The sequence below is a fragment of the Delphinus delphis genome, chromosome 20 (genome assembly GCF_949987515.2).
Source record: "Delphinus delphis chromosome 20, mDelDel1.2, whole genome shotgun sequence".
Lineage (NCBI taxonomy): Eukaryota > Metazoa > Chordata > Mammalia > Artiodactyla > Delphinidae > Delphinus > Delphinus delphis.
The window spans coordinates 5,726,086-5,750,542 of record NC_082702.1 but is presented as its reverse complement, the minus strand read 5'-3'; the positions used below and the strand labels follow the sequence as shown (position 1 = coordinate 5,750,542).

Below are 24,457 nucleotides of genomic sequence, written 5' to 3'. Positions count from 1 at the left end.
AGTAATCCAAGCTAAATATTTTATTTAACTAATCGCAATTTTCAAAAAGACAAACACTTATGGTTTGTTCCCATAAGAGGATCTTAATATATGTACTATCCTGCAGATGCGTCTTATCCTCTGAAGAATATTTACCTTTCCTTATTTATACTGACAATCTTTCATTGTTATATACTGTTATGTTGAGTGGATGTTCCATAATTTACCAAAGTATTCATATATCATTGTACATTTAGGTTTTTCTTTTTTATTACAAAAACCTCTGTGGTTAATATTAAGAAAACTTTCACCAAATAAATGGGTGGAATACAATTGCTGGGTCAAAGAGAATGAAAAATTTAAATTGGATCCAGGTTGCCTTCTAATAGTCCTCTTTAACTTAAATCCTCTACAATGAAACCTCCCACACCTGCATAAAAACAACATTTTAAAGTGTGCTCTTTTTTTTAAATTTGTGAGCTATGCCAAGTATGATAATTGATTACCTCATAATTCTATATTCTCAAATGTCCCACTGTCACCATTTATTTTTGGAAGGAAACATGTAGTTCACTCATTTGCACCTTCACTTCATCCCCTTACCCACTAGAGGTTGCTATGTATCGATCCCACGCAGGTATCAGCATTTTTATCGAACTCTGCCTTATTGGCTACGCCTATACAAAGGCTGTCTTAATTTCTTCTAAACTACAAAGGCCTTACCCACTCCACACACAACCGCTCTCTCCACAAACCTAAGATATTAAGTGACGACTGCTTCTGTCAATTCCGTGGCCCCCGCCTCTCCAGCGATGTCTCGACTTCTACCTTTTTTTTTTTTTTTTTTTTGCGGTACGCGGGCCCCTCACTGTTTTCGCCTCTCCCGTTGCGGAGCACAGGCTCCGGACGCGCAGGCTCAGCGGCCATGGCTCACGGGCCCAGCCGCTCCGCGGCATGTGGGATCTTTCCGGACCGGGGCACGAACCTGTGTCCCCTGCATCGGCAAGCGGACTCTCAACCACTGCGCCAGCAGGGAAGCCCCAACTTCTACCTTTTTTAATCTTCCCAAGCAACCGCGGGTCTAAGCCCTTTTCGGTCATAGGGACACCTGCCTTCTTCTAAGATGGCCGCGCCCATGGCGCTCCAGAGTAACGAATCAGCTCTAAAGTGCATGAAGGGCGCCGCCATCTTTCTTTGTTCCTCAGCCAGCTGAACGCGCCATGTTGGCCTTGGATAGGCATCGGTCTCTGAAATCTTATGCAGTTAGCACAGCATTGTTGACCATCCCTCGCAACCGGCAGGTATTGATAAAAGCATTGAGGGGGCCAGGAATGATTTTGATGTCTTCCTACAGCCTTTATGGCCCCCGCCCCTCGGAAATGCCGAGGTGGACGGGGCCATGTTACGTCATAGAGCGGAGCGCGCGGCCGGAATTCGGAAATCCCGCAGCGCTCCAAGGTCCTCGCCAGATTGCCTGGTCCTAGCCGGTCTGCGTCCCTAGGGACCGCTCAGGAGGGCATCCGAATAGCAGGTGGGCTCAACCTTTTGTCGCTGCCAGTGGTGTCTGGAGGGGTTTGGGATCAGGTGAGTCGGGTTGTGAGCTTGGATTCACGGCCTCTTGGGACTGTGAAACGTGAGCGCGTGTGAAGGACCTTAGTTGGGATTTTATTTAGAATCATTCCCAGAGACGTCTGGACGTTAGTGATGGGGCTTTTGGCAGTCAGTGATTAAGAGTCTGAAGAAACCATCGACCGAAAGTCCGACTCTGTCAGAGTTTGGAGTCCACTTGGATCACTCTGCTTGTGGGACTCAGGGGTTGAGAGCTGTGGTGGAAAGTTTGTATCGGTGAACGCGGTGTCTCGTCTGGGTTCGCGATTTAACCTGGGACTCAGTGTTAGAGAGGCCCGGGTTAGGGAGATGTCCCTGTTGGTTTCTTGGGCATGTTTGGAGTTTAGACTGATATTTAATATAGGACTCAGTCATAGAGACGCCTGATGGGGGCTCTCAGTATTTGAGGACGTTCAGGGTCAAACCTTGAACGCCAGAAACAGACATGAAGGCTGCATTTCCCCAGTTAATCCAAGCACAGTTCACTCCTTCTAGTCTGTCCTCACGGACCTTACTAACAACTTTGTCTCCCCCCATCACCACTCTTCTCGCTGTCCTCACAAAATTCAATATGGTTCGGAGTGATCTAGTGCTAAGTTTACTATTTTTAATGAAATTTAATGTAGTTTTCGTTCTTCTTATCTCCAAGTTTACTATACTTCTTTTGGATATTTGCATTTAGGGTCATTCTTATTCAAATAAAAGCATTTCCTTTACCCTATATTATGTTCCGCAGTGAGAACTTTTTTTTTAATGCTAGGGTTTTTTTTACATTTGGGATAATCTGTATAAACATAAGGACAGTTAATTGTATCACTTAATTTCTCCGATCTCAACATATTTGCATTTGAGATATTTATACTTTTTAAAAATAGTTTCAGGGACTTCTCTGGTGGCGCAGTGGTTAAGAATCCGCCTGCCAACGCAGGGAACATGGGTTCAAGCCCTGGTCCGGGAAGATCCCACATGCCGCAGAGAAACTAACCCCCTGCGCCACAACTACTGAGCCTGTGCTCTAGAGCCAGAGAGCTGCAACTACTGAGCCTGCATGCCACAACTACTGAAGCCCTGGTGCCTAGAGCCCGTACTCTGTGACAAGAGAACCATTGCAATGAGAAGCCCTTGCACCACACCCCGCTCGCTGCAACTAGAGAGAGCCCGCGCTGCAACGAAAACCCAATACAGCCAAAAATTAATTAATTAATTTTTAAAAAATTGTTTCAATAGTATCAACACAGGTTGGTGAACCAGTGGTATGGTGTCTGGAATCAAATGTATTCATTAATGTAAGTAGTATTGACATACAGTATTTAAAAGTATTCAGTTATAATTTCAGTAACCCATTTTGACTTTCTGATTACTTTCTGATTCTACCACTCCACTTAAAAATTTATGGTACGTTTTTTGTTTTGTCCCAGAGATTTCTGGCTACCTTTATTTCTTGGTAAACTCTTTTCCTTGACCTTTTTTTTGCAATTTCAGTTGGTGGGGTTTTTTGTTTTGTTTTTTCGTACTGTAGAAAAGGAAATCTTTTTATTTATTTATTTATTTATGGCTGTGTTGGATCTTCGTTGCTGCACGTGGGCTTTCTCTTGTTGTGGCGGGTGGGGGCCACTCTTCATTGAGGTGCGCCGGCTTCTCATTGTGGTGGCTTCTCCTGTTGTAGAGCACGGGCTCTAGGCGCGTGGGCTTCAGTAGTTGTGGCTCGCAGGCTTAGTTGCTCCTTGACATGTGGGATCTTCCCGGACCAGGGCTCGAACCCATGTCCCCTGCATTGGCAGGCTGACCCCCAATCACTGCGCCACCAGGGAGGTCCAGAAAAGGAAGTCTTTTTTGTTGTATTTTTATTTACTATAAAATTCACCAAGTAATTTTAACTGAGTTTCTAGGGTTGTGCAACCGTCAGCGCAATCCAACTTTAAAACATTTCCATCACCCCAGAAAGTTGTCTTGTTCCTCTGTGCGCTCAGTTTCCACCCCTACCCGGAGCCACACACAACCACTGATCATCTTCCTGCCTCTATTGATTTGCAATTTCTGGACATTTCATAGAAACAGAATCATAAAATACGTAGTCTTCTTGGGCTGTCTTTTTTTCATTTAACATAATGTATTTGAGGTCTATATATATTATAAGTATCAGTAAGTTTTCCTTTTTTTCCCCCAAGTGATCTATTGAGACAAAATTGATAGACAATAAGCTGCACATATTTAAATTGTACAGATTAGTAAGTTTGACATACATACTCATGAAACTATCACCACAATGAAGATAGTGAACATATCCATCACCTAAGAAGTTTCTTTGTGTCCCTTTTTAATCCATCCTTCTTATATTCCCCACACCTCCCCAAGCAACCACAAATCTTTCTTTCATTACTATAGGTTAGTTTATAGTTTTTAAAAGTTTTATGTGAATGGAATCATACAGTGTACACTCATTTTTATTCTGACTTGTTTCACTCAACATTAATATTTTGAGATTCATCCTTCTGTGTATCCATAGTTTCTTTTTATTGCTTTGTATTCCATTGTAGGAACATTAGTTCATTCTATAGAGTTTATTAATTCACCTTTTTAAAAAAATCATTTATTTATTTATTTGGCTGCGCCGGGTCTTAGTTGTGGCACGCGGTATTTTTGTTGCCGTATGCGGGATCTTCGTTGCAGCATACGAGGTATTTAGTTGTGGCATGTGGGATCTAGTTCCCCAACCAGGGATCAGACCCAGGCCTCCTGCAATGGGAGTGCAGAATCTCAACCACTGGACCACCAGGGAAGTCTCTAATTCACCTCTTGGTGGGTAGTTGTGTTTCCAGTTTTTAGCTCTTACGAATAAAGCTTCTGTGAACATTCATGTTCCAGTTACATGTGTTCTTCTTTCTCCTGTGTAAATCACCAGTATTTGAATGGCTAAATCATGTGGTAGGTGTATGTTTAACTTTTAAAGAAACTGCTAAACTGTTCCCCAAAGTGGTTGTACTTTATATCTAGGAGAAGCAGATGGGTGGCTGTTGGGTGGCTCCACATTTTGTATCGTCTTTCTTTCTTTTTTAAATTAATTAATTAATTAATTAATTTATTTATGGCTGTGTTGTGTCTTCATTGCTACTCGGGGGCTTTCTCTAGTTGTGGTGAGTGGGGGCCACTCTTCACTGCGGTGCGTGGGCTTCTCATTGCGGTGGCTTCTCTTGTTGCAGAGCATGGGCTCTAGGCCCACGGGCGTCTGTAGTTGTGGCACATGGGCTTAGTTGCTCAGCGGCATGTGGGATCTTCCTGGACCAGGGCTCGAACCCATGTCCCCAGCATTGGCAGGCGGATTCTTAACCACTGTGCCACCAGGGAAGCCCTCGTCTTTTTTTGTGTGTGTGTGGTACACGGGCCTCTCACTGTTGTGGCCTCTCCCGTTGCGGAGCACAGGCTCCGGACGCGCAGGCCCAGTGGCCATGGCTCACGGGTCCAGCCGCTCCGCGGCATGTGGGATCTTCCCGGACCTGGGCATGAACCTGTGTCCCCTGCATCGGCAGGCGGACTCTCAACCACTGTGCCTCCAGGGAAGCCCCTCGTCTTTCTTTTTTTTTTCGTCTTTCTTTTTAATTGTAGGCATTCTAATAGGTGTGGAGCAGTATCTTGCGGTTTTAATTTGTATTTACCTAATGATGATTAATGATATTGAGCATCTTTTCACGTGCTTAGTTGCTATCCATATATCTTCCTTGGTGAAGTATCTGTTCAAGTCTTTTGCAGTTTTCTGTTGTGTTTTCTTGTTGATTTTTGAGAATTCGTTTTATGTTCTAGCTACAAATCCTTCCTTTACCAGTTACATGCTTTACAAAGATTTTCTCCCAGTCTTTGACTTGCCTTTCAACATTCTCTTAACAATATGTTTTGAAGAGCAGAAGGATTTAGTTTTTATGAAGTCCAGTGTATGAACTTTTTTAAAAAAATAATCCTTTTGGTGTTGTACCTAAGAATCTTTGCCTAACTACAAGATCAGAGGATTTTTGCCAATTTTTTCTTCTAGAAGTTTCAGATTTTTTCTTTTTAGGTTTTTCATTTAGGTTTATTATCCATCTTGAATTATGTATATGGTGCAATGTGTGGATCCAAGTTCTTGTTTGAATTCTTTTTTCTTTTGATATTCATATCTACTTGTTCCAGCAACATTTGTTGAAAAGGCTTTCTTTTCTCCACTGTATTGCCTTTGCGCCTTTGTAAAATGTCAGTTGGCTATATGTATATATATATGTGGGTCTTAATCTTATTCTGGACTCTATTCTGTTCCATTCATTTGTTTATGTTGACATGAATACCACCCTGTGTTGACTACTGTAGCTTGATATAAATTCTTGGAATCAGGTAGTGTCAACCCACCAACTTTGTTCTTTTCCACAGTTGTTTTCGCTATTCTAGACCTTTTGCATTGCTATCTGAATTTAAGGATCAGGCTGTCAAGTCGCTACACAAAAACTTTCCTGGGATTATGAGTGAGATTTTATGACTCTATAGACTAATTGTGGGGACTGGTCTGTTTTGTTTATTTCAGAAAATAATTCTTTTTCTAACAAGCTACATCTCTCCATTTATTAAAGTCTTTACAGATTTCTCAGTGATATAGTTTTCAGAATGTCTTTTACATTTTTTTGGTAATTTTTCCCATAAGTGTTTTACATTTTTAAAATTGTATTATAGATAGTATTATATTTTTTAAAATTAATGACCTCATAGAATGAATTGGGAAATATTCTCTTCTCTTCAATTCTATTCCTGAATGATCCATTGGATGTATATAGTGAATTTTGTTTGTCAAATCCTAGTTTGAGACTTTGATGAATAATGTTGCTACATATATTCACGTGCAAATTGGACATGTTTTCATTTGTTTGTTAAATTCCTCTGAGTGGAATGGCTGGTTCCTAAGATAAGTGTGTGTTTTACAAAGTTTCAAAAGTGCGTGTACCAGTTTATTATTATTGTATGAGAGTTCCAGTTTCTCCACATTCTCATCAACATTTGGAATTATTAGTCTTTTTAATTATATCTAGTTGCCGTATACTAGAATTTCACCATCATCTTAATTTCTCTAATGACAAATAATGTTGATCATCTTTTCATGTGTTTATAGATATTCAAGTCTTTTCCCATTTTCTAAATGGGTTCTTTGTCTTCTTAACAAATTGAGCTTTTTGAGTTCTTTATATGTTCTGCATAGAAGTACTTTATCAGATATATGATTTGCAAATTTTTCTCCCGATTTGTAGCTTACCTTTTCCTTTAGCTTTATAGTGTTTTTTGATGTGTAAAATGTAATACAAGTCCAGTTTTCTTCTTTTATGGTTTGCTGGTTTGGTGACATGTCTTCTCTGCCTAACCCAAGGTCATGAGAAATGTCTTATATGTTTTCTGAAAGATAATGTGTGCATGTATAGATATAGATAGATAAGGATATGACTTTATTTTTTTTAGGAGCAGTTTTAGATTCACAGCAACACTGAGTGGGAACTGCATAGAGATACCATATACCCCTGTTCCCTGACATATGTAACCTTTCCCCACTGTCAACATCCTGCACCAGAGTGCTGAATTTGTTACAGTCAATTTACATATTGACACATTATTAACCAAAGTGAATAATTTGCATTAGGGTTCACTCTTGTGTTGTATGTTCTTTGGGTCTTGACAAATGAAAAATGACATATATCCACCATTTAGTATCATACAGAACAGTTGCACTGCTCTAAAATTCCTCTGGATTCTGCCTATTCATCTTGCCCTCCCTCCAACTCCTGGCAACCACGGATCCTTTTACTGTCTCCTTAGCTTTGCCTTTTTCAGAATGTCATATAGTTGGAATTTTATAGTATATAGTCTTTCTAGATGGGCTTCTTTCACTTAATAATATGCATTTTAGGTTCCTCCTTTTCTTTTCATAGTTTGATAGCTCATTTCTTTTTTTTTACATCTTTATTGGAGTATAATTGCTTTACAATGGTGTGTTAGTTTCTGCATTATAACAAAGTGAATCAGTTACACATATGTTACCATATCTCTTCCCTCTTGAGTTTCCCTCCCTCCCACCCTCCCTATCCCACCCCTCCAGGCAGTCACAAAGCACCAAGCTGATCTCCCTGTGCTATGCGGCTGCTTCCCACTAGCTATCTATCTTACGTTTGGTAGTGTATATATGTCCATGCCTCTCTGTCGCTTTGTCACAGCATACCTTTCCCCCTCCCCATATCCTCAAGTCCATTTTCTAGTAGGTCTGTGTCTTTATTCCCTCTCTTACCCCTAGGTTCTTCATGACTTTTTTTTTTTTTTTCAGTACGCAGGCCTCTCACTGCTGTGGCCTCTCCCGTTGCGGAGCACAGGCTCCGGACGCGCAGCCTCAGCGGCCATGACTCACGGGCCCAGCCGCTCCGCGGCACGTGGGATCTTGCCGGAGGGGGGCACGAACCCGTGTCCCCTGCATCGGCAGGCGGACTCTCAACCACTGTGCCACCAGGGAAGCCCATGACATTTTTTTTTCTTAAATTCCATATATATGTGTTAGCATACGGTATTTGTCTTTCTCTTTCTGACTGACTTCACTCTGTATGACAGACTCTAGGTCTATCCACCTCATTACAAATAGCTCAATTTCGTTTCTTTTTATGGCTGAGTAATATTCCATTGTATATATGTGCCACATCTTTATCCATTCATCCAATGATGGACACTTAGGTTGCTTCCATGTCCTGGCTATTGTAAATAGAGCTGCAATGAACATTTTGGTACATGACTCTTTTTGAATTATGGTTTTCTCAGGGTATATGCCCAGTAGTGGGATTGCTGGGTCATATGGTAGTTCTATTTGTAGTTTTTTAAGGAACCTCCATACTCTCCACAGTGGCTATATCAATTTACATTCCCACCAACAGTGCAAGAGGGTTCCCTTTTCTCCACACCCTCTCCAGCATTTATTGTTTCTAGATTTTTTGATGATTGCCATTCTGACTGGTGTGAGATGATATCTCATTGTAGTTTTGATTTGCATTTCTCTAATGATTAATGATGTTGAGCATTCTTTCATGTGTTTGTTGGCAGTCTGCATATCTTCTTTGGAGAAATGTCTATTTAGGTCTTCTGCCCAATTTTGGATTGGGTTGTTTGTTTTTTTGTTATTGAGCTGCATGAGCTGCTTATAAATTTTGGAGATTAATCCTTTGTCAGTTGCTTCATTTGCAAATATTTTCTCCCATTCTGAGGGTTGTCTTTTGGTCTTCTTTATGGTTTCCTTTGCTGCGCAAAAGCTTTTAAGTTTCATTAGGTCCCATTTGTTTACTTTTGTTTTTATTTCCATTACTCTAGGAGGTGGGTCAAAAAGGATCTTGCTGTGATTTATGTCATAGAGTGTTCTGCCTATGTTTTCCTCTAAGAGTTTGATAGTTTCTGGCCTTACGGTTAGGTCTTTAATCCATTTTGAGCTTATTTTTGTGTATGGTGTTAGGGAGTGATCTAATCTCATACTTTTACATGTAGCTGTCCAGTTTTCCCAGCACCACTTATTGAAGAGGCTGTCCTTTCTCCACTGTACATTCATGCCTCCTTTATCAAAGATAAGGTGACAGTATGTACATGGATTTATCTCTGGGCTTTCTATCCTGTTCCATTGATCTATATTTCTGTTTTTGTGCCAGTACCATACTGTCTTGATTACTGTAGATTTGTAGTATAGTCTGAAGTCAGGGAGCCTGATTCCTCCAGCTCCGTTTTTCATTCTCAAGATTGCTTTGGCTATTCGTGGTCTTTTGTGTTTCCATACAAATTGTGAAATTTTTTGTTCTAGTTCTGTGAAAAATGCCAGTGGTAGTTTGATAGGGATTGCATTGAATCTGTAGATTGCTTTGGGTAGTAGAGTCATTTTCACAGTGTTGATTCTTCCAATCCAAGAACATGGTATATCTCTCCATCTATTTGTATCATCTTTAATTTCTTTCATCAGTGTTTTATAATTTTTGGCATACAGGTCTTTTTTCTCCTTAGGTAGGTTTACTCCTAGATATTTTATTCTTTTTGTTGCGGTGGTAAATGGGAGTGTTTTCTTGATCTCACTTTCAGATTTTTCATCAGTGTATAGGAATGCCAGAGATTTCTGTGCTTTAATTTTGTATCCTGCTACTTTACCAAATTCATTGATTAGCTCTAGTAGTTTTCTGGTAGCATCTTTAGGATTCTCTATGTATAGTATCCTGTCATCTGCAAACAGTGACAGATTTACTTCTTCTTTTCCGATTTGGATTCCTTTTATTTCCTTTTCTTCTCTGATTGCTGTGGCTAAAACTTCCAAAACTATGTTGAATAAGAGTGGTGAGAGTGGGCAACCTTGTCTTGTTCCTGATCTTAGTGGAAATACTTTCAGTTTTTCACCATTCAGGATGATGTTGGTTGTGGGTTTGTCATATATGGCCTTAATTATGTTGAGGAAAGTTCCCTCTATGGCTACTTTCTGCAGCGTTTTTATCATAAATGGGTGTTGAATTTTGTCGAAAGCTTTCTCTGCATCTATTGAGATGATCATATGGTTTTTCTCCTTCAACTTGTTAATATGGTGTATCACGTTGATTGATTTACATATATTGAAGAATCCTTGCATTCCTGGAATAAACCCCACTTGGTCATGGTGTATGATCCGTTTAATGTGCTGTTGGATTCTGTTTGCTAGTATTTTGTTGAGGATTTTTGCATCTATGTTCATCAGTGATATTGGCCTGTAGTTTTCTTTCTTTGTGACATCCTTGTCTGGTTTTGGTATCAGTGTGATGGTGGCCTCATAGAATGAGTTTGGGAGTGTTCATCCCTCTGCTATATTTTGGAAGAGTTTGAGAAGGATAGGTGTTAGCTCTTCTCTAAATGTTTGATAGAATTCGCCTGTGAAGCCATCTGGTCCTGGGCTTTTGTTTGTTGCAAGATTTTAAATCACAGTTTCAATTTCATTGCTTGTGATTGGTCTGTTCATATTTTCTGTTTCTTCCTGATTCAGTCTTGGCAGGTTGTGCATTTCTAAGAATTTGTCCATTTCTTCCAGGTTGTCCATTTTATTGGCATAGTGTTGCTTGTAGTAATCTCTCATGATCTTTTGTATTTCTGTAGTGTCAGTTGTTACTTCTCCTTTTTCATTTATAATTCTATTGATTTGAGTCTTCTCCCTTTTTTTCTTGATGAGTCTGGCTAATGGTTTATCAATTTTGTTTATCTTCTCAAAGAACCAGCTTTTAGTTTTATTGATCTTTGCTATCGTTTCCTTCATTTCTTTTTCATTTATTTCTGATCTGAGCTCATTTCTTTTTAGTGCTGAATAGTATTCATTCATTATCTGGATAGATGGAGCTGCTATAACTACCTGTGATCAGGTTTCTGTATGGACATAAATTTTCAACTGACTTTGGTCAATAGCAAGGAATGTGATTTTGGATCATGTGTGAAGAGTATATATAGTTTTTGGTGGGGTTTTTTTTTTTTTGGCTGCGTTGGGTCTTCATTGCTGCACGTGGGCTTTCTCTAGTTGCAGCAAACGGGGGCTACTCTTCATGGTGGTGCACGGGCTTCTCATTGCATTGGCTTCTCTTGTTGCAGTACACAGGCCCTAGAGTGCACAGGCTTCAGTAGTTGTGGTGCATGTGCTCAATAGTTGTGGCTAGTGGGCTCTAGAGCACAGGCTCAGTAGTTGTGGCTCACGAGATTAGTTGCTCCGCGGCATGAGGGATCTTCCCAGACCAGGGACCGAACCCATGTCCGCTGCATTGACAGGTGGATTCTTAACTGCTGTGCCACGAGGGAAGTCCCAAGAGTATATATAGTTTTTTAAGAAACTGCCAAACTGTCTTCCAGAGTAGCTGTACCATTTTGCCTTCCCATCAGCAATAAATTAGAATTCCTGTTGCTTCATATCCTCTTCAGCATTTTGTGTAGTCATTGTTTTGAATTTTGGTTATTCTAATAGGTGGGTGATGGTATCTCATTGTTTTTTTAATTTGTTATTTCCTAATTACATATGATGTAATTTCCTAATTACACATCTTTTCATTTGCTTATTTGCTATCTGTATATCTTCTTTGGTAAGGTGTCAGTTCAGGTCTTGCCCATTTTTCAGTTGGGTTGTGTTTCCTGATTGTTGAGTTTTTAAGAGTTCTTTGTATATTTTGGATAACAGTCCTTTATCAGATATGTCTTTTGCAAATATTTTCTCCCAACCTGTGCCTTGTCTTCTCAATTTCTTGAGGTAGTTTATATTTTTAGCTATTACATTTATTATCCATTTTAATTTAATTGGAAATTGATATTCAGTTGTTCCAGTATATTTGTTGGAAAGACCATCTGTTTCCTCATTGCTTTGTCTTGCACCTTTGTTGAAAATCAGCTGACCATACTTGCATTTATTTCTCAATTCTCAATTCTGTTGCACTGACTTACGTATCTATCATTATGTCAATACAGTACCTATTTTATTACTATGGGTTTAAAATAAACTTTGAAATAGATTAGTATAAGCACTCACCAACTTTATAATTCTATTTTACAATTGGTCTAGATATTCTACATTCTTTATCTTTTAATGCAAATTTTAGTATCAGCTTCTCCATATTTATAAAATTCCTGGTGTACCTTTGACAGTGATTGCACTGAATCTGGGGAGAATTGCCATCACCATATTGAATCTTCTAATCTACAGGCTTGGAGTGTCTCTCCATTTATTTATATCTCTTTAAATTTGTCTCAGAAGTGTTTTATAGTTTTCAATATACAAGTCTTGCATTAGTTTTAATTTGTTCTTAAGTATTTTTTTTCTTTTTGATGCTATTGTGTGGAATTGCTTCCTTAATTTCCTTATTGGCTGGATCATTGCTAGTATAGAGATATGCAATTTTCTTTAATATATTGTTACTGTATCCTGTAACCTTGCTAAACCTATTTACTAGTTCTAATACTTTTTTTGCATGTATTTCTTAGGATTTTCTATATACAAAATCATATTGTCTATTAATAAGAACAGTTGCACTCTGTATTTCCAATACAGATACCTTTAAGTTTTTAAAATGTATTTATTTGTTTATTACCTATTGAACTGGCTGGAACCTTTAGTATAGTAATGGATAAAATGGGTTAAGGCAGCTATCCTTGCATTGTTCTCAATTCTAGGAGAAAAACATTCAGAATTTTATCATTAAGTATGATGTTGGTTTTGGTTTTTCATAGCTGCCCTTTATTAGTTTGAGTAACTTCCTTTCTGTTTCTAGGTTTTTGAAAGTTTTAATCATGAGTGGGTATTAAATGTGGTCACATAACTTTTCTGTATCCTTTGAGAAGAACATGTGGGTTTTGTCCTTTATTGTATTAATTTGGAGTAGTACATTACTTTATCTTCCCATGATAAACCAACCTGGCATTCCTGGGATAAATCCCCCTTAGCTGTTGTCTATAATCCTTTTTATATTATGCTGCATGTGTTTTGCTAATACATTTTTAACAATTTTTCACCTATATTCATGAAGGAGATTGCTCTATAGATTTTTTTTTTCTGTGATGTCTTTGTCTTGCTTTGGTATCTTAGTAATCCTGGCTTTATACAGTGAAGCCAGTTGACAGTAGGCTTTTTTTGTGTGTGATGATTTTTAATTACTAATTCAATTTCTTTACTTGTTACATAGGTATTAAAAATTTTTTTTAAATCTTATTTCATTTTTGTTTCTTCCTAGGCATTTGTCCATTTTATCTAAGCCATACACACACACACACACACACACACACACACACACACACACACACACACCATTTTATACAATTTTTAAAGGTTACACTCCATTTACAGTTATTACAAAATATTGACCATATTCCCCATGTCGCATACCTTGTAACCTACCTTTATTTTGAATTTATTGACAGTTTTATACCCTAGTATATGGTCTTTCCTGGGGAATGATCCATGTACTTTTGAAAAAAAATATATTTTGTTGCTGTTGAGTGTAGTGTTAAATAAATGTCACTTAAGTTGATTGATTATATTGTTCAAGTCTGCTATATCCTTGCTGGTTTTGTTTTTGTTTTTGTTTTATCATTATTGCCAACCAGGGAGAGCTCACCTAACACTTAGTGTCCAGCGTTTTTACTGGGGCTCAGTGAACATAGACATGATTGGCTGAACTTAGTCTCCAGCCCCTCTAGAGGTCAAGCTGATACCATGTTGTCCAAGGGCCCTCACCATAAATTACATCATTAGCATAGACTATCTTGTATGGCCCAAGCCTCCCAGGTAAGCAAAGCCATTGTTATCGGGTGGAGCATTCCAAGGGCTTATATGTTCCCTCTCAGGAACTAAGGGCAAAGCCAAACCTCTGTTGGGCAAGATTAATCTTTTCATATACAAAGAGAAATAGACAATCTTAATGATTTGCTTAGTAAGGTGGTCTTCAAAGTGAGGTATGGGGACTTCCCTGGCTGTCCAGTGGTTGGGACTTCGCCTTCCAATGACGGGGGTGTGGGTTTGATCCCTGGTTGGGGAGCTAGGATCCCACATGCCTCGTGGCCAAAAAACCAAAACATAAAAACGGAAGCAGGGGCTTCCCCGGTGGTGCAGTGTTTAAGAATCTGCCTGCCAATGCAGGGGACAAGGGTTCGATCCCTGGTCTGGGAAGATCCTACATGCTGCGGAGCAACTAAGCCTGTGTGCCACAACCAGTGACCCTATGCTCTAGAGCCAGTGAGCCACAACTACTGAAACCCACACTCCCAGAGCCCGTGCTCCACAACAAGAGGAGCCACTGCAATGAGAAGCCCGCACACTGCAACGAAGAGTAGCCCCTGCTCGCCACAACTAGAGAAAGCCCTGGCACAGCAACAAAGGCCCAACGCAGATAAAAATTAATAAATAAATAAATTTATTAAAAAAAAGAAGAAAGAATATTGTAAAAAATTCAATAAAGACTTTAAAGAAAATGGTCCACATTATAAAAAACTTTATTAAATATAATACTTAAAGAAAAAAAACTGTGGTGTGTGTACCTACTGAGCATATACTTTTGAATTGGTACCTGGGCACACATACGTTTTAAAGGCACAATGTCCAGATCCTTGGAAACTTCCACGTGGCCTCTTCTGTAAACTTGATCTGCTTGAGCTTTCACCCGTGGCATCATGTTCTGCTTTCCCTCCTTCCCTTTAATAGTCATGCCATTTCCTCTTTCCCTCCTTCCCTTTAATAGTCATGCCATTTCCTCTTCACAAAAGAAAGGCATACATTTCACACATTCAAAACCTTGTTTTATTGCCCCAGAGTATGAACGCCTCTGGGGCACCAAATAAAGGAACAGTTGGAAATATTGGGGTCCCTTATTTAAGGATAAGTGACAGCATCTGAGTCCAGAGGGAATGTACACTCAAAGTCAATTTGCTCTTCAGCACACAGGTCCTGGCTCCCCAGGAGAAAGAGTGATCAAGTGAAGGAATGAGGGGAGAAAGAGGAGATTCTTGGAGTTGGATATCATCATTTCTGAGGACATCTTTAACTGGACACCAAGAATTTCTGTCTCTAAGAATTACATGGCAGATGCAGAAGAAACAAAAGACAGAAGCCATGTCACTCACTATTTCCTGAGCATAGAAGAAGATGATCAAGGTCCAGGTGATTTTTGGTTTTTTATATCTTTCTTTTGTTGTCTAATGGATTTGTGGTGACCTGAAAAAAAAAATCAGTTCAACTAAAAGAAGTATAAATTGGGGATAATTGGGTTCTGGGGAGAAATTAACTTAGACTCTCAATTCAAAATCAGGACAAAGTGGGTTCAGGAATATATCGTTCATAGGGGTCACATCAAGTGACTAATATTGGAAGATAATGTGTGACTGTGGTGGGCCCTGTGGGTTACATCAGCTGTCACTTTGCATTATTTCTGGCAGACGTCACAACCAGAGAAACACGAAAAGTTCCGTGGTATGTGTTGACTGAGGAAAAAGCAGACCAGCTTCTTGAGGGATTCAACGGTTTATGTCACTTAGGTGAATGGTATGATACTCCTAACAACATCGATAACTCTTAGGGGCTCCCCACTAGCCAGACTACCACTGGCCTGGTACCAGTTGAGCATCTAAAAGAAAGATGAGTGCAGCTGACTGAAGAACATCACCTATATAGCTATATAAAATTCCATGAGTTTATAGTCATACTCAAAAAAGCCAGTTACAAGATAAATAAGTACTAGGGATGTAATGTACAACATGGTGACTATAGCTAACACTGCTATATGATATATAGGAAAGTTGTTAAGAGTAAATCCTAAGAGTTCTCATCACAGGGAGAAAATCTTTTTCCTTTTTTTCTTTTCTTTTTATTGTATCTACATGAGAGAAGATGGATGTTAGCTGAACCTATTGTGGTAGTCATTTTGCAATATATGTAAATCATACCATCATGCTATATATCTAAAACTTATACAGTGATATATGTCAATTATTTCTCAATAAAACTGGAACAAAAAAACATTAGAGTTTGATAGAAATCAAATATTTGACGTTTGAAATGATGAAGTAACATAATCAAACCTATGTTTTGGGGAACAGTGGTGGAGATTCACTCTGAGTTTAAGAAATAGATTCAGTGTGAAATAATTCAAGCTTCACAGATAACAGATCAATACTCCTTGACCATGATTTACACTCATATATGAACCACCTCTGCAGGGTGAGCCACCATTGTCATTTTTATGACATCCTCCAGCCTGTTTTCGGTGTACTGGAATTCTTTACATTTTGGTGTCTACAGGCCAGCTTACTTCTTTTTTACGTGATGCAATGAACACCAAATTATATATGTGTGATAATTTAATAATTCGCATGCCAATGAATATTTAGATATTCTTGTTATTACAAACCATGTGACATTAAACATTCTTGTTAATGGCTTTTTGTGAAATTGTATCTGTATTGCTTCAGAGTGGCCACAATCCCTTCCTCAAGTTTGATAATTTGCTCAAAAACTCACAGAACTCAGGAAACCACTTTTCTTAATTTACAGATTTATTTACTTACATTTACATGATACAACTCAGGAACCGTCAAATGGAAGAGACGCATAGAGCAAGGTATGGGGGTGTGTCACCCTTCCAGTACCTCAGTGTGTTCACCAACTTGGAAACTTGCCAAACCTGTAGTTTTGGGTTTTTTTTTTTAAGGTTTCATTACTTAGGCATGATTGATTAAATCATTGGCCATTAGTGATTGAACTCAGTCTCCAGCCCTTCTCCCCTCTCTGGAGGTTTTATCACATGGTTTGTTCCTCTAGCAACCAGCCCCCATCCCGAAGCTGTCTGGGTGCCCTCCCACTACCTGTCATGTCATTAGCATAAAAAAAACACTTATCGGTGTGGAGATTCTAAGTGTTTTAGGAGCTAGGGTACCAGGAACCAGGGACAAAGACCAAATGTTTATTTTTGTATCATATCATTGCTGAGTACTTTGTTTCACAGTCTATCGTGTGGCTGCAATCAAGTTGTAAGCCCTAGGATGGGGTCTGATCTGAAGGTTCAAGTGGGGAAGGATGCACTTCTAAGCTCACTTACATGGTTGTTGGCAGAAGTCATTTCCAGAACTCAAATGAGATCCTCAGTTTCTACCTGTCTGCTCATGTAAGACCACTGAGTTCCTTGTCACGTGGGACCCCCTAACATGCCATCTTGTTTCATCAAAGTCATCAAAGGACAGATTCTGTTAGCAAGCTGGAAATCATATATAGCCTAATTTAAAAGGGGTATCTCATCACTTTTGCTCTATTCTTTTTTTTTTTTTTTTTTTTAGAAACAATTCAGCCCATGCTCAAGGGAAGGGTACCTCACAGGGGCATGAATACCTAGTATGTAATAAGGAATTTGGCTGACTTTTATCTCTGATTCCTGGGAGGTAACTGCTAAACCCTTGGAATTACCCATGTGATAAGAGTGTCTTTGTTTTTCATCTTGGACCACTGGGACCACACTTTATAGTTTATGCTATGAGATGACTCATGTGGGCCCTAGATGATTTGTGCTAATGAGATAACTCAAGATGAGGGCTGTCAATGCCAAAAAGACCAACCATGTGATTAGAGGCTTGTGGCTTTCAGCCATATGTAACCAGTCTAGCCTCCAGGAAGGGGGAAGGACCTGCATTCAGCCATGTGGTCAGCGATTCAATAAATTATGCATATATAATGAAGCTTCAATAAAATCTCTGGACACTGAAGTTCAGGCGAGCTTCCTTGATTGGCAGTGCTCCTGAGGAGTGTCACACAGTGTGGCTGGGAGAAGATAATGCTGTCCAGGACTCCATGATGAGAGTCATGTGTTTCAATACCAAGTGGCCTTCATGTCTGACCTTTCTGGCACAAAAATCAGAACTTTGAAGATAATATTCCTTTTTTTTTCTGAGTTCTATTGTTTCTGTTGTAGGTAATCTGTCTTTTGTCTCTGGATGCTTTTATAGTTTCCCTTCATATTTTGTGTATTATAGTTTTAGTCTGATGTGCCTATGTATAGACTTCATGCTTGGAATTTGTTGGGATTCCTGAGTCTGAAGTTCAGAGTGTTTAATCAGTCTTGAAATTTTCACCTTTAGATCTTTGGATACTGCTTCTCCATTACTATATTTTCTCTTTGTTTTTGTTTTCAAATCTTCCTAATCAACTTTAATTGTCTTTTTTTTTTTTTTTTTTTTGCTGTGGATGTATCTTGTATAGTTTCTGGGTTTTTTTTTTTACATTTATTAAAAACACTCTTGTAAATTCTGGATGTGGAGGCTGTTCATGGTTGATTCTCATATTGGCTGTGAAGTTTCATGGTAATGTAGGAACACTTTATTTGTCCTGATATCATTTGCATATATTTAGTATGCAAATGGAAATAGGTGCTAAAATATATAGATAGAAAGATAGGATTTTTCTTCTACTGAAATGTATTTGAGAAAAGTATATAGATGCAGGCTATACAGTGAAAATTAGAACAACTTCTCTCATGCTTCTTCCATATTGATAAAAAAAATTCCCGTCATATTAAACTGGACTCTATTATTACAGGAATTACTGACACTGGAGGATGTGGCTGTGGAGTTTAACTGGGAGGAGTGGCAGCTCCTGGATGCTGCCCAGAAAGACCTATACCGGGATGTGATGTTGGAGAACTTTAACAATTTGGTGTCACTGGGTAAGGACAGCTCCCTGTGTCACTTAGAGGTGCCCAGTCACTGGCCTTTTCTCCATCACCTGATGAAAGCTTTGCAGTCACTGTGGTCTTCCAAAGAGTTAGATTTTCAGTCCCCTGTCTGGCCCCAAACAAAAGGGTATAAATCTCCTGTATGCTGAAGGAGAACTTTTACTTTGCATACAAGAAATTTTGTCTCTAAAATGCAGTATTTTCCCATCTTGACATACTGTACCCCAGTCCCTGTATCTAAGTCTTCTATCATTTCTCATGAATAGGGTATCAAGCTACCAAACCAGAATCACTCTCCAAGATGGAACATGGAAAAGAACCATGTATAATAGAAAACAAAATCCAGAATAGAACCCGTCCAGGTGAGTGAGGGAGAACCAGCAAGGGGAGTGGTCAGGGAGGTCATATTCTAGTCATTAAGAGAAGGAGTCACAGCTGTGAGGGTGACTGAGGCCCCCACAACAGCTGCTCCATATATTCATCTCCCCAGATGAGCACTCTTTCTTTGTGGGTATTTAGCTTTAAATATATTCCTTGTCTCTTCTTGGATCTGATATTTATTTTCTCTTACATCTTTATAATTTTGTACTGGGATCATATAGTAGACAATAAAGATCCAATCCCCCCACTATATATCATCTTTTGAGCACTTTCATTCCATTTTGCCTAGGAATCAGGAAAGTTGACAGTCATCTGCCAGAGCACTCTCAAGGCCAAAGATTTCCAAAGAGCCTGCAACAATGCAGTGAACACAATGCATTTAGAAAGAGTGTTCATCTGAGCAAAACTCATTTAGCCCTAACACAAAATCATACGTTTGACTTATGTAAAAAAGCTTGGAAATCAAGCTTATGTTTAGTTAACCAGAAGAGAAGATATGAAATAAAGAACCCTGTGGAGTTTAATGGAGATAAGAAATTCTTTCTACATGGTGATCGTGAACAGTTGTATTCTGGAATTGAATTTCCTGAAAGTATAAAACACATCATTGCTAAGTTCCAAGTCTTTAAGCGTCAGAGGACTCACAAAATAGAGAAATCCCAGGCCTGTGTTGGAAGTGAGAAAACATGCATCAGGAAATCTCAGCTTATTTCTCAGGAGAGCATTCATATAGGAGACAAACTCCATCAGTGTGATCTGTGTGAGAAATCCTTCTCCAGAAATGTCATGTTCACTAAACATCAGAAACCTCAAACACGAGACAAACCCCATTTAACCAGTGGATGCAGAAAAGTCTCTACTGTGAAGAGCAGTCCCACTGTACATCAGCAAACCCAAACAGGAGAGAAATCCTATATGTGCAGTGAGTGTGGAAAAGGCTTCACAGTGAGGCGCTATCTGATTGCACATCAGCGAACTCACAGTGGAGAGAAACCTTATGTGTGCAGTGAATGTGGAAAAGGCTTCACTGTGAAGAGCAATCTCATTGTGCATCAGCGCACTCACACAGGGGAGAAACCCTATGTATGCAGTGAGTGTGCGAAAGGCTTCACCATGAAGCGCTATCTTGTTGTACACCAGCGAACTCATACTGGAGAGAAACCATATTTGTGCAGTGAATGTGGGAAAGGCTTCACCGTGAAGAGTAATCTCATCGTACATCAGCGATCTCATACAGGGGAGAAATCTTACATATGCAGTGAATGTGGGAAAGGCTTCACTGTGAAACGCACTCTCATTATACATCAGCGAACTCACACGGGAGAGAAATCTTATCTATGTAATGAATGCGGGAAAGGCTTCACCACAAAGCGCACTCTTGTTATACATCAGCGAACTCACACGGGAGAGAAACCCTATGAATGCAACGAGTGTGGTAAAGCCTTCAGCCAGAAGATATGCCTCATACAACATGAGAGGTGTCATACAGGAAAGACGCCCTTTGTATGTACTGAGTGTGGAAAATCCTATTCCCACAAGTATGGTCTCATTACCCATCAGAGAATTCACACAGGAGAGAAACCCTATGAGTGCAATGAATGTGGAAAAGCCTTCACCACGAAGTCAGTACTCAATGTACATCAAAGAACTCACACAGGAGAAAGACCATATGGATGCAGTGATTGTGAGAAAGCCTTCTCCCACTTGTCAAACCTTGTTAAACATAAGAAAATGCACATAAGAGAAATGAGTAGATTGGTCAAGTTGGAAATTCCTTTAACAGAGAGTCACAGCTCATTACTTACGATTGAACAAGAGCCCCATTAATACAGTGACTGGGGAAATGCCTTCTGTAGCAGCTAAGACTTTGTTTAAACACCAGTGTTTCTAGCAGAGCAGAACGGTACTGCCTGTTATCAGATGTGTGCCCTGAGGAGATGAAAGGATTTGCGCAGGAGATAAACCTGGTGAATATAGTGAATGTGGTAGTGCCTTTAGTGATCCTTACCTCACATTTTCTGTCAATGAAAACATGTTGGAAAAACTCTGATACATTCAGTGCAGAGATGCCTTGGGCAAAACTTTCTGACTTCATTATATGTCTGAAAAGAATATACTCTATATTCTCTGACAAATTCTGTGAATGCAGAGACTAGGAAAGTCTGCAGTGGGAAGACAGACTTTCTTATCAGGGATCTTCATTGATCATCAGTGAGCTCATTGTTCATAGAAATATGATTAAAAAAAAAAAAAGGAGATATGATGACCACGGGAATGTCTTTCCCCCAGAAAGAAGACCTCAATGAGTGTCAGAGTTCACACTGGAGAAAAACTTTTAAGAGGATAGTATATATGGCAGGATTTCAGTGATACATTCTGCCTCATCATTTGTCAGGAAATCATATAGAAATTAAAACCTTTATGAACATGCTAAAGATAGAGCATCTTTAGTTAAATATCAGAGGACTTAAAAAAGAATGAAGTTCTGTGAAAATGATAAATGTTTGAGTGCTTTTTGTTACAAATCTAACCTCATCATATATCAGATAATGCACCTGAATATCCTTTCTGGCCTTGTCAGTAATTCCATAGTTTTAAAAAGAAGTCTGCTTTTCTCATCACTGATTTTTATTGTTATATACGATGCAAGAGTGTTCTATGCCTACCCTCATATGTGATTAGCTCTTACTTTTCTTCAGCTATAAACATAATTGTAAATTTAGCATACTGAACTTCTTTGAAAGGAAACTGAATATGAACATGTACTTGCACTTGCTTAACTAAGTTTATAAATATGACCAAATAGTTTACAAAACCACCTTCAAAGCTATTTTTATAAAATTTATAATTTGAAATCATTTTAACTTATAAGAAAATGCAAAAGAAGTCCAGAGAATTCCCTAGTGTCCTTTCTGCAACTTCTTCCAGTAAAAACATTTTATGTAACCATATTTTATTATTGAACCCAGAAAAATGACATTGGTAGTATACTGTTAACTCCTAACCTTTGGAGTTTAGATTTCACTAGATTTTACATGAATTTTTTAATCATTTTTTTGTAATTCTAAGGTGCTTTATTACATATATAGATTTCATTGTAACCGTCATCCCCAGGACGTACAACTGTTTTATCAACACAGACACCCTCATGCTACCGTTTTATGCTCACATCCTCTATCCAAACCTACCTCTGGCAACCACTTGTCTGTTTTCCATCAATATAATTTTGTCATTTATGAATGTTATCAAAATAATTTTTATAAGTGGATTTTATATAAATAAGTTATATTTATTTATACAAATTTACAATTTCTTATTAATGAGGAACATGTAAGCTTTTTGGTTTTTTTTTTTTTTGTCCCTTAGCAAATTGCTTTTAAGACTTATTTGAGTTGTATTGTTTTATTTTTATTAGTGAGTAGTATACATACTGGATGTATTAGTTTATCAATTCACTCTTCAGAGAAGTTTGTTGTGTTTCCTGGTTTCAACTGTTATAGGGAAAGATGCTGTAAATTGGCATCTGGGGTTTTGTGTGAACATAAATTTTCATTCCTCTATAATAAATATTCAGGTGTGTGCTTATTAGGACATATGGTAAGTTGTGTTTAGCTTTAAAAGGAACTACCAAACTCTCTTCCAGAGTGGCTATACCATTCGACATTCTCACCAGCAGTGTATGAAATCCACTTGTTCCACATCCTCTCCAGCACTTGGTATTTTCAGTATGTTTTATTTTAGCCACTCTACTAGCAATAGATGAAAGATTCAATTGCTCTTCATCCTCGCCAGCACTTGGTATTGTCCTATCTTACATTACTCATTCTATTAGGTTTGTGGTCGTATCTGATCTTGAGCTTAACCTGCATTTCCCTCATGGCTAACAACCCTGTTATTGTTATTATCATTATCATCATCATTTTTGGACTTACTTATAACTGGAAATTTGTACCTTTTGACCACCTTCACAATTTCCACCATCCCACCCACTTCCAGCCTCTGGCAACCACAATCTGTTCTTTATTATCTACAAGTTTGGGGGGTTCTGGACTCTACAAATAAGAGAGATCATACAATATTCGTCTTTCTTGGCCTGACGTATTTCACTTAGCAAAATGCTCTCAATGTCGCAAATGGCAAGATTTCCTTCTTTTTATGGTTGGATAATATTCCATTGCATAAATACCACGTTTTCTTTATCCATTCATCTGTCAATAGACATTTAGGCTTTCCATGTCATGGCTATTGTAAATAGTGCTGCTGTGAACATTTGGGATGCACGTTATCTTTTAAAATTAGAGTTTTCAAAAAAAATAAGAGTTTTCTTTTTTTTCTGGATATATATACCCAGGAGTAGACTTGCTGAATCATATGGTACTTCTATTTTTAATTTTTTGAGGAACCTGTATACTGTTTTTCATAGTAGCTGTACCAATAACAATCTTCACTCTTTTTATGTCTCCATAGTGTTTATGAAGAGACATCCCATGATTTATTTAACCCATCACCTACTAATGTACAGTCATATTGGTATTAGTTACCTTTGACTGCATTACAAACCTACCTCTCTAAAACTTAATGTCTAAAGACAACAAACATTAATTATAATAAATATTAATTGTTATGTGGGTTGACAGTTGGACTGTCTGGTGTGCGCTGTCCTGACTGGGGGCTACATGATCTAGGTGGCTTTTTTGATGTATCTGAGCCTCCCCTGGAATGGTTGAGGCCACTTTTCACGTAGTCTCTCATCCCAAGGCTAACCTGGGCTGTATTACAATGTGTCAGAAGAGCTCCAAGAGACAAACAGAACATGCCTCAGTGGTCAAGTCTATTTCTATCCTCGGTGTCAAGCTTGCTATTATCCCATTGGACACATTGGTCACAGTTACTGTGCAGGAGCACTATCCAGAGGTGTGAATGCAAGATGCAATAATAAGTTTTTGTAACAATCACAAGATTATTTATTTCCTTAAAATTGTCAAAATTGATGCCATGAATATCCTTGTACATGTTTGTTCTCACAAAAATAATTTCTACTGAATTTCAATTCTTAAAATTGATTGGTGGCTCTAAGACAAAAGTTTAAATTGGGCAATTGCAAGTTGTACTCCAAAAACATTTTATTAATTTTTATACTCTAGACTCAATCCTGCCCCCCTAAAAAACATACCAAACGTCTAGCACCTAAAATTTATTGGTGTGCATTTTTTGAACTAGAACTATGACAAGCTTGATAATAACATCAATTCATTCAAAGCTGTATGTGGTGGACACCT

General features: G+C 38.7%; 1 protein-coding gene across 1 annotated transcript; it reads left to right on the top strand.

The window, feature by feature from the left end:
* Positions 1-1,223: 1,223 nt before the first annotated feature.
* ZNF614 (zinc finger protein 614) lies at positions 1,224-23,731 on the top strand. Its single transcript, XM_059999744.1, is given in 6 exon segments — positions 1,224-1,563; positions 15,019-15,241; positions 18,662-18,788; positions 19,064-19,159; positions 19,468-20,934; positions 20,937-23,731. Coding segments are annotated over 5 exon segments (1,758 nt in total). The 5' UTR covers positions 1,224-1,563; positions 15,019-15,226; the 3' UTR covers positions 20,990-23,731.
* The last annotated feature ends 726 nt before the right edge of the window (positions 23,732-24,457 follow it).